Source organism: Bubalus bubalis, chromosome 12 (genome assembly GCF_019923935.1).
Source record: "Bubalus bubalis isolate 160015118507 breed Murrah chromosome 12, NDDB_SH_1, whole genome shotgun sequence".
Taxonomy (NCBI): domain Eukaryota; kingdom Metazoa; phylum Chordata; class Mammalia; order Artiodactyla; family Bovidae; genus Bubalus; species Bubalus bubalis.
The window spans coordinates 60,720,019-60,733,717 of NC_059168.1; the positions used below are offsets into that span (position 1 = coordinate 60,720,019).

At 41.2% G+C, this 13,699-nt stretch overlaps 1 protein-coding gene across 12 annotated transcripts in view; it reads left to right on the forward strand.

The window, feature by feature from the left end:
• The first annotated feature begins 562 nt into the window (after window positions 1-562).
• Window positions 563-13,699, forward strand: part of EHBP1 (EH domain binding protein 1) — a 345,461-nt gene continuing 332,324 nt past the window's right edge. For 2 of the 12 annotated variants that reach the window (XM_025261232.3, XM_044926040.2), the window contains exons 1-2: window positions 617-906; window positions 1,753-2,149. In XM_025261232.3, the coding sequence (XP_025117017.1) occupies window positions 2,046-2,149 (104 nt within the window). In that variant the 5' untranslated portion in view covers window positions 617-906; window positions 1,753-2,045. Of the gene's footprint in view, window positions 587-616; window positions 907-1,752; window positions 2,150-6,333; window positions 7,342-7,575; window positions 8,939-8,966; window positions 9,054-13,699 lie in introns of those variants that run through there. The other 10 variants (XM_025261229.3, XM_044926044.2, XM_025261234.3 and 7 more) reach the window with 7 other exon arrangements.

Here is a 13,699-nt window from a genome sequence, read left to right on the forward strand (position 1 = left end):
CAGAGGAAAAATCCCAGGAGGTTAAACCAAGGCTGTGTGCGCAAACACCCTAGCAACTAGTGGCAGAGAGGGCACACCCAACTCCTAGGGTGGGGATAGGAGAGAACAGGAGAGAAAACCACAGCAGCTTCACAGCTCACAGCTGCAGAGAAGCCAGTCCCGGGCTCTGCTCTGACTCCAGCTATAAACCCCGCCCAGCACCTTTGACCGACATCCACCTTCAGCAACCACCTTCCAGATCACTATAAACACTCTTTACTCCTCCAACCTAGCTCTTCCCTCTTGAAGCCAATCAGAGGAATGGGAGGGATTGTCCGTAGAGGGTTCCAATTTTTTTTTCTTTTCTTTTTTTTTTTTAAAGAAGGGTAGATCGTACGCAGCGTTCCGCCTGGCGGAAAAACACCTCCAGAACTAGGGGGTGGAGCTCTGTGATGGGCACCCGGCTCGGCCAATGAGTGGCCCCTGCCCCTCAAAGGCCCGGTCGCCGAGGTGGGCGGGGCAAGCGCAGGGCCCAGCCAATGGCGGCGGGGCGGACGGAGGTTGAGCCGCCGTGGGTAGGGTTAGTGTGAGAGGTGCGGCGGGGGAGGTAATGATGATGGTGGCGGAGGAGAAAGGCGGGGGAGGGGGTGCTGGGCGCTGAGCGGCGGCTCTGGCAGGGTTTTGTAGGGTGGGGGACGGTCGCGGGGCTACTGCGTCCGGGAGGGGGCGGGCGTGAGGCGCGCTGTCCGCCTGAGGGGCTGCAGACCCCGGCTCCCGGGAGCGCCGCGGCTGGCTCGGCTGTTCCATGTGGCTCCGGCGGGGATGGAGGACTCGGTGGCGGCGGCGGCGGCTTCTGCTGCGGCGGCGACGGAGGAGCGGCGCTGAGGAGGGAACCGGGCCAGACTCAGCCCGACAGCGGGATTAGAGGTGTGAGGAGGGGGCGGGAGTGGACGTGCTGCGGGGCCGGGGCTCGGGTACCGGGCTGGGGTCTTCTGGCATCGCCTGGGTGACAGGGACTGCGGGCGAGCCACCGCCTGCCTCCGCTGGGGGCAGGGGTCTGGGCTGTGTGCGGGAGGAGAGGAGGCTCCGGCGGACTATTCCCTGAGGATGGGGGAGGGAAGCACCGCACCCCGCACCGTGCACTTGCCCCTTTGGTCATTGCTTCACGCCCAGGCAGGAGTTACCATTTCCCTCCGGTTGGCAGCGAAGGTGAATGAGAGCCCAAGTGGCCTGGAGCCGGGACACTGCCCTCTCTCTGTCTTGAGATTTCCCTCCACTCCTCTTTTCCCATCCGTTTCCCCCTCCGACTCAGCAGCAGCATTCTTCCCCGCTCCTTAATTTGCTCCAGGCACTTATTTTAGGACTCAGAGCTATTAATTATCACCTGAAAAATAAAGTTTATTTTAAAATACTCCACTCCTTCCTCTGACTGGCGTTGGACATTAAGAAGCATCTCTAGACTTTCCCGCTCTGCTCGCCCTTCTGTGATGCTAGGAGGAGGAGGTAGGGCCCGGCTTTCGCCTCTCAGTTGTTGTTGATGCCGAGTACCTGACGTGTTGCTCCACGTCTGTGGTGTGAGTTGTAATTTCTTCCTTGGTGTCTTGCATCCTTGACGTTACTGGCTTTTGAGGTTAGTGTTTTGTTTCATTGTTTGAAAAACATGCTGGAGAACTGGGCTTGTCTGTTGCAGTGTTATCTGACGTGGGTGGTTAGTCACTTCTTAGGCTTCTCTTCTCATATTTTTTCTCTTTGTTTTGCTTTTCTGTCCTCCAGAATACATATCACATAGCCCCCGAAGTGGAATGGTGATGTCTCCATGAGGGAACCTCCTCTCACTCATCCTGTCACGTGTGTCATCCTCTTCTTGACTGGACCATTCATCTAGGATGGGATTTACCCTGTGAAACAGGGAGAAGACTTTATGGACCCCAAACATCATTTCAAGTTGTAGTTGAGTTTTGTAAAGTACAGACACACATGCAAAGCTCCTTTGCTTTGGACCTTCTGCTTTGTTAAAGCTGCTGTGTTGCTAACCCAGAACTGCTCCACTGTTTTGACTGATCATCATGGCTTCAGTTTGGAAGAGACTACAGCGTGTGGGAAAACACGCATCCAAGTTCCAGTTTGTGGCCTCCTACCAGGAACTGATGGTTGAATGTACCAAGAAATGGTAAGAGTGCCTGGGTGTAGAGTTTGCTGTGCTGTGGCCTAAACTCTGCTGCTTCTGACAGCAGATTTACCTTTCTGCAGTGCACAAGTATGTGAAAGCTGGGCGGGGTGCAGATGACTCTCACAAGTACTGTGGTGTGCACTGTTGCTCCTGGTACCATTCCTGTGGGTTTTAATTACTGCACTTCAGTGTGGCTCAGAGGACTGTCACTATGAGAGCACACTAAGTACAGCAGACTTGGTCTTGAGGTCTTGCATCATTAGTGTTAGGATAACTTTGATTTTTATAATTTTAAGGAGATGTAAAAATGGCTATTGAAATATTGGAAACATATGCATATATTTTAACACATATGTCTATGTTTCAATAGAGTTTTAATACAGAAATCTATTCTTGTAGGGTGGTGCTGATCTGTTTTTTTTTCCTTTTGCTTAAAATAAAGAATTTTTCATTATCTGATTAATAGAATGCCAGTCCATACAACCTTAGAAATTCTTTTGTTATATGCTTAGTCAGGCAGCTGTATTTTATTTTAATTGCCTCATGAGATACATTTCTTGGCCAGACTTAAGGAAGCAATTAGTAGTGCTGGTCTATGATTTTTTGCTTTCACTTGGGCAAAGTAAATTTAGGGCTTTCTTTTCACTGCCCTGAATGATAAGCAAGACGAATTCTTATTGGGCTTCCCTTGTAGCTCAGCTGGTAAAGAATCTGCCTACAATGCAGGACACCTGGGTTTGATCCCTGGGTCAGAAAGATCCCCTCGAGAAGGAAATGGCAACCTACTCCAGTATTCTTGCCTGGAGAATCCCATGGACAGAGAAGCCTGGCAGGCTATAGTCCATGGGGTTGCAAGAGTCGGACACGACTTAGCAATTAAACTACTACTATTCTTATTAGAGGAAAAAAGTTAATCTTAAGAAAATGGTACTTTGGGTTTTGATTTATTGTAGTGATTAAGCAGTATTACTGCAAAAATAAGTCCATTTCATTGTTCACACAGACTGTAATTGCATGTCTGTATTAATCTCTCTTTTTATAAGATGAAAAACAACTTGTTGTACTCTAGAACTCTTAAAGCATATCTGAATATTTATTTGGAAACTAGTTTCCGAATGCTTTTCTCTTAAACTTGTTAGAATGTTATTTTATGTGCAACTCAAGAAGTGCATGTACTGATAACCTACTTTATACCAGGCTCTGTAGCTTTAGAGTTGAATATGAAATAATACCCACCCTCAAGGAGTCTAGGGCAATGACAGGTCATGTAAATGAAGTCTCTGTGATAGGTGCAATAATATAAATATGTATGATGTAGGGATCTTAATCTATCTCCATCCCCTAACAGTTAGATAATCTTGGGGACAGGGTATTTACTCCTCTGAGATAATTTTCATATTGAGAAAGGTAATAATGGTATCACTTCACAGAAAGGGTTATTGTGAAGATTAAATGAGTTAGGACATGTAAAATGCTTGGAACAATGTCAAGCACATAGTAAATGCTCAACAAATGCCATTTTTACTTACAAAGTTAGCAGAGAAGGAAATAACTCTTTAAGGGTAGGGTAGGGTATAGGATGACTTTCTGGGAGCTGAGCTGAGTTTTGAAAGGTTCATAATAATTGGCCAGGAGGCTAAAGGGGAAGAAATGAAGGATATTCTAGATGAAGCAACTGCTTATGCAAAAGCATGGAGGTGAGTGGTATGCCGGAAGTTCATGCAGTGTAACTGGATTATGATGGGCCTTAAAGTGGGAGGAATGCAGTGGGCTATGATGTTTTAGAGGCAGGCAGTGGTTAAGTGCTGTTATACATGCCTTGGACTTTATTCTGTGGGTGATGGAGAGATACTAAAAGGTTTTGAGCAGAAGAGACTTTAGGTTTGAAGAAAAGTGAAAGTGTTAGTCACTCGGTCCTGTCCATCTCTTTGCGAACCAATGGAGTGTAGCCCGCCAGGCTCCTCTGTCCATGGAATTCTCCAGGCAAGAATACTGGAGTGGGTAGCCAGTCCCTTCTCCAGAGGATATTCCCAACCCAGGGGTCGAACCCGGGTCTCTGCGTTGCAGGTGGATTCTTTACCATCTGAGTCACCAGGGAATCCTGACTTTAGATTTTCATTCTGGAAAATGATTTGGATGACAGTGTGAAGTAAGGATCATAGTGGAAAGGATAATTGGAGGCTGTGACGGTAGGGTAGCTATTGCAATAGGTAAGGTGAGAGAAGAGGCTTAGACTAAGGCAGTGGCAGAAAAGTGGGGAGAATAGAGTAGAGGGACACTTAGGACACAAAATGGATAATACTTAGTGGTCATTTCAGTATGGGTCTGAAAAGGATGAGGATGAGGGAGAGGGAAAGGTCTGGATTGACACCCAAGTTTCTGGCTTGGAGGACTGCTGCTGCTGCTGCTAAGTTGCTTCAGTCGTGTCCGACTCTGTGCGACCCCATAGACGGCAGCCCACCAGGCTCCCCGTCCCTGGGATTCTCCAGGCAAGACACTGGAGTGGGTTGCCATTTCCTTCTCCAGTGCATGAAAGTGAAAAGTGAAAGTGAAGTCATTCAGTCGTGTCCGACTCTTTGCGACCCCATGGACTGCAGCCTACCAGGCTCCTCCGTCCATGGGATTTTCTAGGCAAGAGTACTGGAGTGGGGTGCCATTGCCTTCTCCGGGCTTGGAGGACTAGTGTACTACTGACTCAGCTAGGGAATACATGAGGAAGTTCCTGATTACAAGTTATTCTCAACTTGGTCTTATACTGGGGGCATCAACTATAAGATGGTTAAATTTGAATCTCTTTTATTAAGGAAAATAGAACATATCAGGTGATTCTTTATTCACAACATGAGTTTCTTCCCCATAGTTGGCATCATTCCTGGATTTTATTTTTCCTTGAGAAATATGTATGTTACTGTTAATGTGTCGCAAGGTAAAAGCCAAGAATGAAATTTAACTTGATTATTGATGAATAGATGGCTCAATTACTTTTAGGGTTGGACATTATGGTATACCTATTAAATTAGATCTTTATGATAAGGTCTGGCCTTAACACAAGAAGCATTTGGATACTGTAGAATTTTTAGACATGTAGTTCTAAATATTTTGCATTTTCCCCCATCTCATTTAAAAATACAGTTTAAAGTTAACAAGGTGACAGTGCCCAAAGAATAATATATTTGTTTGATGTACTGGAATTTTATTTATAAGTGGATCCTTAAATAGAGCTTTAAAATCTTTTCATTATATAAAAATTTGTTGTAATAAGTTTTAGTTAATATTCTTTTTGCTTTACTTTGCATAAGGTCCTTGTGATAAATACAGGTTAGGCCAAATTTCTATGCTTAAATCCTGTAGCTCTATTTTTTTATTTTTCATGCCTCATTTTGCAAGAATTTTTCATGCCTCATGCTTGCAAGAATTTTTAAATGACTGAATATGTATGCTGACTTAGAATCTATTTAAAGGACATAATAATAAAAATAGACTTGTACACATAGTAAGAACATACATTTTTTTCAGTTACATATACATTTTAGGTATTGTTTTGAGGGTATGGAAAAATAAAAGGAGAGGAAGGAAATTTATAGATGCCAATTGAGTACAGGCAGGGAAAGAGGCTTTGAAGATAATTGCAGGTGTTGAGAGGATAAGAAAATAGATTTAATATACATTAGAGAAGAAGGAATAAACTATAGAAAGAACAGCCAACATTCCATTAGGATTGTGCCTTTGTAAGTAAACTGTGTATACATGTGCCATACCTTTTAGAACTGTGCTACTCCAAGTGTTTTCTGAGCAACAGGAGAATTTGCAAAGCCTGGGAATGAATCTGTTAGAACTACTTCCCTCAGGCCCTGCCCTAGACTTACTGAATCAGGATCTGCATTTTAATGAGATCTATACCGTGGCTTCCCTGATACCTCAGTTGGTAAAGAATCTGCCTGCAATGCAGGAGATCCCGATTTGATTCTTGAGTTGGGAAGATCCCCTGGAGAAGGGATAGGCTATCCACTCCAGTATTCTTGGGCTTCCCTTGTGGTTCAGCTGGTAAAGAATCCGCCTGCAATGTGAGAGACCTGGGTTTGATCCCTGGGTTGGGAAGATCCCCTGGAGAAGGAAAAGGCTACCCACTCCAGTATTCTGGCCTGGAGAATTCCATGGACTCTCTAGTTGCAAAGAGTCGGACATGATTGAGCAACTTTCACTTTCCTTATTCCATGCATATTAAGGTTTAAGAAACAGTATTTTAAAATAATGTTTTCAGCCTAACTGCCCATTCATGACTTCAGGATAAAGTATACTGATTTCTGCATGAATTTGAAACTCAAGGGAATGAAGATGAAACTTCAGGATTCAAGAAGGGCATAGTGTGTTGATGGAAGAGGTTAATGGAAATCAGGATATGTTTTCCTAGGAAGAACGTGTTATTTCTGTGATTAAGGAGAGGAGAAATGTTTTCCATGTTCTCTTGTTATGGCTGTAGGTTATGAACCTGGGTGTGACAGGTAACAGGATGAAGGTAGGGGTTTCAGGAAGCCATCTTTAAGATCTAGGCCATGAGCAAACTCACAGCGTTTTACCCTTGATCAAAGGATGGATTCTATTTAAGGGGTTTGGGGTTTCTGCTTTCTTACACTTTTCTTTGTTGCTGTCTTATAGTATTTTGCATTTGCCCAACATAGTATGTTTCCTTAGCTCAGCACTGTTTAACTTATAATTCTTTCTTGATGTGGCTCTAGAAGTTATGTCAGGAACAAAAACCAGAAAGACTTTTATTCATCTGAGAGGATACTATACTGTTAAGTCCTGTTCCTCATCACTCCATAACCAGGTAGAGGCTCCAGTAAATTTGAAGATGTTAAGTGTTTATATTCCCCTTCTCTTATTGTTGTCCCCAAATCATTTAATTATTAATCTCACTTAACTGATGTAGCTGTTGGCAAGTGGTGAGACTGGCCACTAGAGATGACTCTGTGACAAAGAGACTAGCTGTTTTTCCTCTCTTGGTTTGTTTCTTCTCCTGTTCTTCTTTTTAAAAAATATCACCTGCAGGTCTTTAGATTTCTGAGAGAAGTCTTGTATGAGCTCTCAATGGCTCTTCAGCTGTTTAAGGAAACTACTCAAAAGTTGGCAAGTTGTGGGTATGATCATTTAGTTCACAGAACTCAGTTCCGATGGGAGCTCCCTAATACATGGTGAGAACTATTATGAGCATGTATTATATTTTCTGTGTATATCTCTGTATCATCTACATATGTGAACATGTTTTATCTGTTTTTTATATTTCTTCTATGTGAGTTTTTAAAAAGTATTTAAAGTACCGTAAACTTTTCCCCAAAAGGAATACATATATTGGTTTCTGGTTCTTCTGTCATGTAAGAATTCCTTTTTCTTATTTTTAAATGTAGTTTTAATTATAATTTATTTTTAAGATAGGTGACACAGTCACATGGTTCAGAATTCTAGAGGTACAAAAAGGGGTTTATATCCCTGAAAGTAACCCCTCATTTTCTCTGTTATTCCACAAGTTTTTGCACAGCTGAAACCTCAGGATTTGAAAAGTGAAAAAGTAGCTTTTTCCAGAGCTTAAGCGTGTGATGCTAGCCTGTTGGATAAAATATGAACTCCTTAATCTGATGTTCCAGGCCCTTTGTAACTGATCCCAAGTTAGTTTTCCAGTTGGACATTAGAATGCTACATACACTGTGACTATTAACTTGAGTTTATGAAGGCCAAGTTACATTAATAAGTACTTATTCAAATCCACTTCTTTGGGTGACTTAAGCAAGCTTTTCTCTACTGCTTTAATGGAATGAATTAGAGGAACATCTGCCTTGATATAAAGAACATACTTTTGAAATACATTAAAAAATAATAATAATTGAAAATAAGCTTGGTGTGTTTTAAGAGTATCTGGAAGGTGGGTGTGTCTGCAGCACAGTAGAACAAGGTGTAAAATGGTAACAGGTGAGGTTTGAGTAGGTAGGGGTTAGGTCACATATGGTGTTGAGGTCACGGTAAGGCTTTTGGATTTTTAGTGTGATAGGAAGCCATTGGAGAGGTTTGAGTGGGAAAGTATATGATTTACATTTTTAAAAGATTATTCTGGATACTTTGTGAAATGTGAACTGTTCTGAGTAAAAATAGAAGCTAAGATGCTGTTGTAGTAGTCCAAGTAGCAGAGGTCATGGTGGAGGTGGTGAGAAATGATTGGCTGTATGTTGGTAACACATACACATGCTCCTACCACACTTTATTGAGGTATAACTTACACTTTTACATAAATAAGATGCATCCATTTAAAGTATATAGTGCAATAAGTTTTGACAACAGTATAAACCCATGTGACTAGAAATAGATTTCTTGAAGGTGTAGTTGACAGGAGTTAATGATGGATTAGATATGTAAAGTGAGAGATCGTTAATGACTAGGGTTTTGGCCTGAGCAACCAGGTGAATGTAATACTAATTACAGGAATGGGGAACACCCGGGAGGAGAAAGTTTGTTGTGAAGGAGAAATCAAGAATTGGTTTTGCTTTCTTAAAGCTTGGGACATCCAGCTGGAGATTTTAATTAGGCAGTTAATTTAAGAATCTTGAGCTCAGGGGAGAGAAGAGGTCAGCGTCTCATAGTTTACAGATAGAATTTATAACTAAAAGGCTATAGGCAATTTTCTGTGGTGCTCATAGAGATTAAGAGAACTGAGGTCTGAGCCTTGGGACATTTCAACATATAGAGGAGGGGAGGAAGAGGAAGAACCAGCAAAGGAGACTGAAAACAATCAGTAATGAGGTAGGAGAGATTAGGAGTGTGTGCTTTCCAAGGAATGAAGTGCAAAATGTATCAGGAGAAGAGTGGTTCACCGTGTCAAATACTTCTGAGAGCAAGATTACCACTGGATTTGCAGGTTGGAAAGAGTTGATGACATTGAGGAGCGATTTGGGTCTTCCCTGGTAGCTCAGTTGGTGAAGAATCCGCCTGCAATGCAGGAGACCCCAGTTTGATTCCTGGGTCAGGAAGATCCACTAGAGAAGGGATAGGCTACCCATTCCAGTATTCTTGGGCTTCCCTTGTGGTTCAGCTGGTAAAGAATCCACTTGCAATGTGTGAGACCTGGGTGTGATCCCTGGGTTGGGAAGATCCCCTGGAGAAGGGAAAGGCTACCTACTCCAATGCCCTGGCCTGGAGAATTCCATGGACTGTCTAGTCCATGGGGTTGCAAAGAATCGGACACAACTGAGCGACTTTCACTTCACTTTGGGTGGAATGATGGGGATGAAAGCATAATTAAATTGAGTTAGAGGAAAGGAGGTGGATACAGAGTCAGTATAGATAATTTTGTTGGAAAATTTTGCTACAAAATGGAGAACTGGAGTACCTGGAGAGGGACAAGAGGTCAGGGTGTACCTTTCACATGGAAAGATGTTGCAGCATGTTTTAGTGCTGATGGAAATGGTTGGTAAAGAAGGAAAAACTGATGATGTGCTGGAAGAGGAAGTAACTTCGGAGAAAGAGAGAAAGGGAACAGGATCCAGCATGCAAATGGAAAGGCTGAACTTAAGTACTGTGTGTGTCAGTTGCTCAGTCGTGTCTGACTCTTAGTGACCCCATGGACTGTAGCCTGCCAGGCTCCTCTGTCCATAGAATTCTCCAGGCAAGAATACTCAAGAGGGTTGCCATTTCCATCTCCAGGGGATCTTCCCGACCCAGGGATTGAACCGGGGTCTCCTGCATTGCAGGCAGATCCTTTATAGTCTGAGCTACAGAGAAGCCCTGAACTTAAATAGAATCAGGGACAGTTCATTGTTACAAGGAGGGAAGCAGAGTACACGGATGAGAAGCATTTAGGTTGGTAGATTTGGTGGGGGAGGATGTAGATGTTCTGTTGGCTTCTGTTTTCTTAGCAAAATAATATTAGGGGTCATCATCCAAGGGGGAGGTAGCAGAAAGTTATTGAAGGATTAACAGAAGAGGAGGTCTGAAATTGTTAAAACAGGAATGAATTGAGTAGGGAAATGTTGAAGGATTACTGGGTAGTGCTGAGGATGTTCTTAACATTGTGGTCATTAATTTAAAGTGAATGCACCAGCAAGTTTGCATATTTTAATTCAGTTACGTTATGTCCAGTACTTGGGTGCAGGCATGGAATAGGCAGACTTGGATTTAACCAGGGATGGGTTATATCAGGAATATATAACAGAGGAAAAGAAGGGCAAGGAAATTGGGAGTGAATGCATGAGGAGTGGTTATAGTGATGAACCATCAAGTATAGCATAGAAGAGGAGGAAAATAAGGACATAAGAGATGGGCTGGTCAGTAGAAAAGTGAAGAGGATAAGAACTGTGAGATGTTACAAAGATTCAGTAGTTGTTGGGATTGGGATACCCGAGTGAATGAGCTGGAAAACTGGGAGGTAGGAGAGTGAGATGCTTGATTTTGGAGGATGTGGTTAGTAGTAATGACAATATATAGGTGGTGGTCTCCTTTGCGTATTAGTTAAAAAAATAAGCACACAACTTGTGTGTTTTTAATTAATATGCTTTGTATGTTAAATATGAATATACTTTAATTTCTCTTTCTTTCTTTAAAATAAATTTAAGTAAAATAGGTCATCTTCTTTTTGTATCAATACCTTGGGGGGCTTTCATTCCTCTTTAAAGACTTGTAGCTGTTAGGGTGTGACCACAGCAGTTGATAGTTGAGATGGAATGGAGGAAAAGAAGTTTAGCAGTGAAGAGGGCAATTAGGGAATTGAAAGGTTAAGGGACAAATTATCTATGTGGCTCTTGAAATTGCTGAGACACTGAGAATAATTGGAAGAGAAATGGTTAAGACAGGGAGTCAAGTGCTGAAATCTTAGTGAATGAGGGGAGGGGTGGAGCAAAAAGTTTTACTTTTTGAAACTTTCTATGACAAGTTTATGTGAATTTTAAACCTTATTCTTTGAAACAAAATAAGTCTTCTTTTCCACTTGATGAATTGTCAGTAGATGTAATTTTGTTTAGTCACTAAGTTTTTTGTTTAGTTTTTGTTTTGTTTAGTCACTAAGTTGTGTTTGACTCTTTTGAGACCCCATGGACTGTAGCCCCTCCAGGTTCCTTGTCCAAGGGATTCTCTAGGCTAGAATGCTGCAGTGGGTTGCCATTCCCTTCTCCAGGGGATATTCTCAACCCAGGAATTAAAACCCGCTTCTCCTGCATTGGCAAGTGGATTCTTTACTACTGAGCAACCTGGGAAACCCAGATGTAATTTTAATAGAGAATAAGTTGAATTGTTACTTTGTTAGTAATTTTATTTTAGTGTTTCATGGACTGATTTTTTTTTTTAATTGGAATCGTTATGTGTAGTATTTTATTGAGATTTTAAATGCTTATTTTATGTGAAGTTCAGTTGTACAAAACTCAGTTGTGATGGTTTAAGGAAAATAGTGGATTGTCTTTATGCCATAGTTGGATATTGTAGTGCTTATATCACAGTTGTCTTTACACCAGACTCGTATGCCTCTAAGTCATTGGCTACTTTGGCCTCATCCAAGTTGCCTCTTCTGTAAATAAAGTTTTATTAGAATATGGCCATGTCCATTTGTTTATTATCTATGGCTGCTGTCATACTAAATGGCAGAGTTGAGTAGTTGTTACATAGACTGGTTCACTGCAGTTGGAAATATTTATTATCTGGTCCTTTAAGAAAGCTTATTAACTTCTGCTCTAAATCATTGGAGTTACTCCTAATCATTAGTTACAGCTAATGTTTGTGGAATCTAGAGTCTAGTACCTTTTCATTTTCTCTCTGCCCAACCTCTAAACTATTAATTTAATCTTACTATAGTCTTGACTGCATAAGCAGTAGAGGAGAGCCCATTGTGCCTGCTCTCCAGCCCTATGGAAGAAACTTCAGAATAGCTTTGAGGAGCATTCAGATCTATGTATGGATAAAAAACATGTGTTTTCTGGCTGTGCTGGACAAATTACTTGGACAAATTACTCAATCTCTTAGTAAGTCATCTGTAACATGGTAATAACAGTGCTTCCAGCATAGAGTTGTTTTGATGATTAAATGAGATAATACTTGTAAAGTGGTTAGAACAGTGCCTGACATACTGTAAAGAAAGAAAGAAAATGAAGTTGCTCACTTAAGTGAAGTCCGACTCTTTGTGACCCCATGGACTGTAGCCTATCAGGTTCCTCCGTCCATGGGATTTTCCAGGCAAGAGTGCTGGAGTGGATTGCCATTTCCTTCTCCAAAGCACTCAGTAAATGTTGCCTATTGTCTTTATCCAATTATTTAAGCAATACATGGTGAAAAGAACCATCTAGAGAAAAGGAGTAGGGTAATCCAGAAGAAAACTGAAAGTATGACTTGAAGATTTAAGAGTGTTTGAGGAAGATGAACTAGCACAGAAGCTAGAGTGACCTGAGAGGTGTAAACCAAGGGGCATGAGAGCAGAAGCACTGTGCTGAAATGAACTATGTGCTGACAGTATTTGGCTTTTAGGGGAAAGGAACTATGTATTTTTGCTTCTGGAGCAAAATGGGTTCATATAGTTTTATTTTTTTTTTTTTGATAATCACTTAAAGTAAGTGATTTTTGGCTAAAGAACATGGCTAAGGGATCTTAGTTCTTTCAGAGTAGAATTAACTTGCCAGCATATGTGTGTGTGTGTGTGTGTGTCTGTCTGTCTGTCCATGATAGTGACTATTCACAATATTTAGGATATATTTCTTGATGACAATTTTCTTAAAAAAATTTTTTTCTCTACCATCACTTTTATAATGACCCCATGAAATAAATTGTGTCTTTTGGTAGTATGTTTTTAAAATGAATTTTAAGGGATTATGTGAAGATATTCTGCACTTATGATTTAGTTTAGTTTCACACTAGTTTTGTAATTGGATGCTCAGGGAACTTAAAATTAGGCATTTCTAGAAATGTGCTATTGGTGCATCAATGTGTTCTAATTTTGTGGAAAATTTCAACAAAAGAGTCACTGAAGTAGTTCACTGCATGTTGTAAAAATAGTCCAGTGTGCTAAAGGAAAAAATGTACAAGCATTTTTAACTGAATGTTCAGTAGAGATGTTCATATTCTGCTTATTTTTTAAAAGGAGTGGAACTGAGTTTGTGAAATGGGGACAGTAAAATTACTGCAGAATGCCATACATGTGTGTCTTATTTTTTACTCTTAAAGTGATATTTTTAGGCAGCCTTGATAATAGACACCTAAAAAATTTCTTTGGTAACTTTGATCTATTAAAAAGTTTTCTGATGTTATTAATCCTGATGGTGTTATTATTGAAATGCTTCTTAAAAAACACTCCTAAAAATTGGCTTTATTGCCTCAATAACAACAACAAAGAAAGATTGACTTTAATACAAAGAGTTTTATCACTTAAAAATGGATACTCTTGACAATATCCTAAAGAGTTTGTTGAGTAATTTAGGGTTATAGTTAGAACAGAGATAGTCTTAGAGGAGCAGAGAGTACATGTTACTTAGGATGAGTTACCACTGGACCCTGGACTTGGTTCTGAGTTTACTGTCAGCCGTGGCAAAA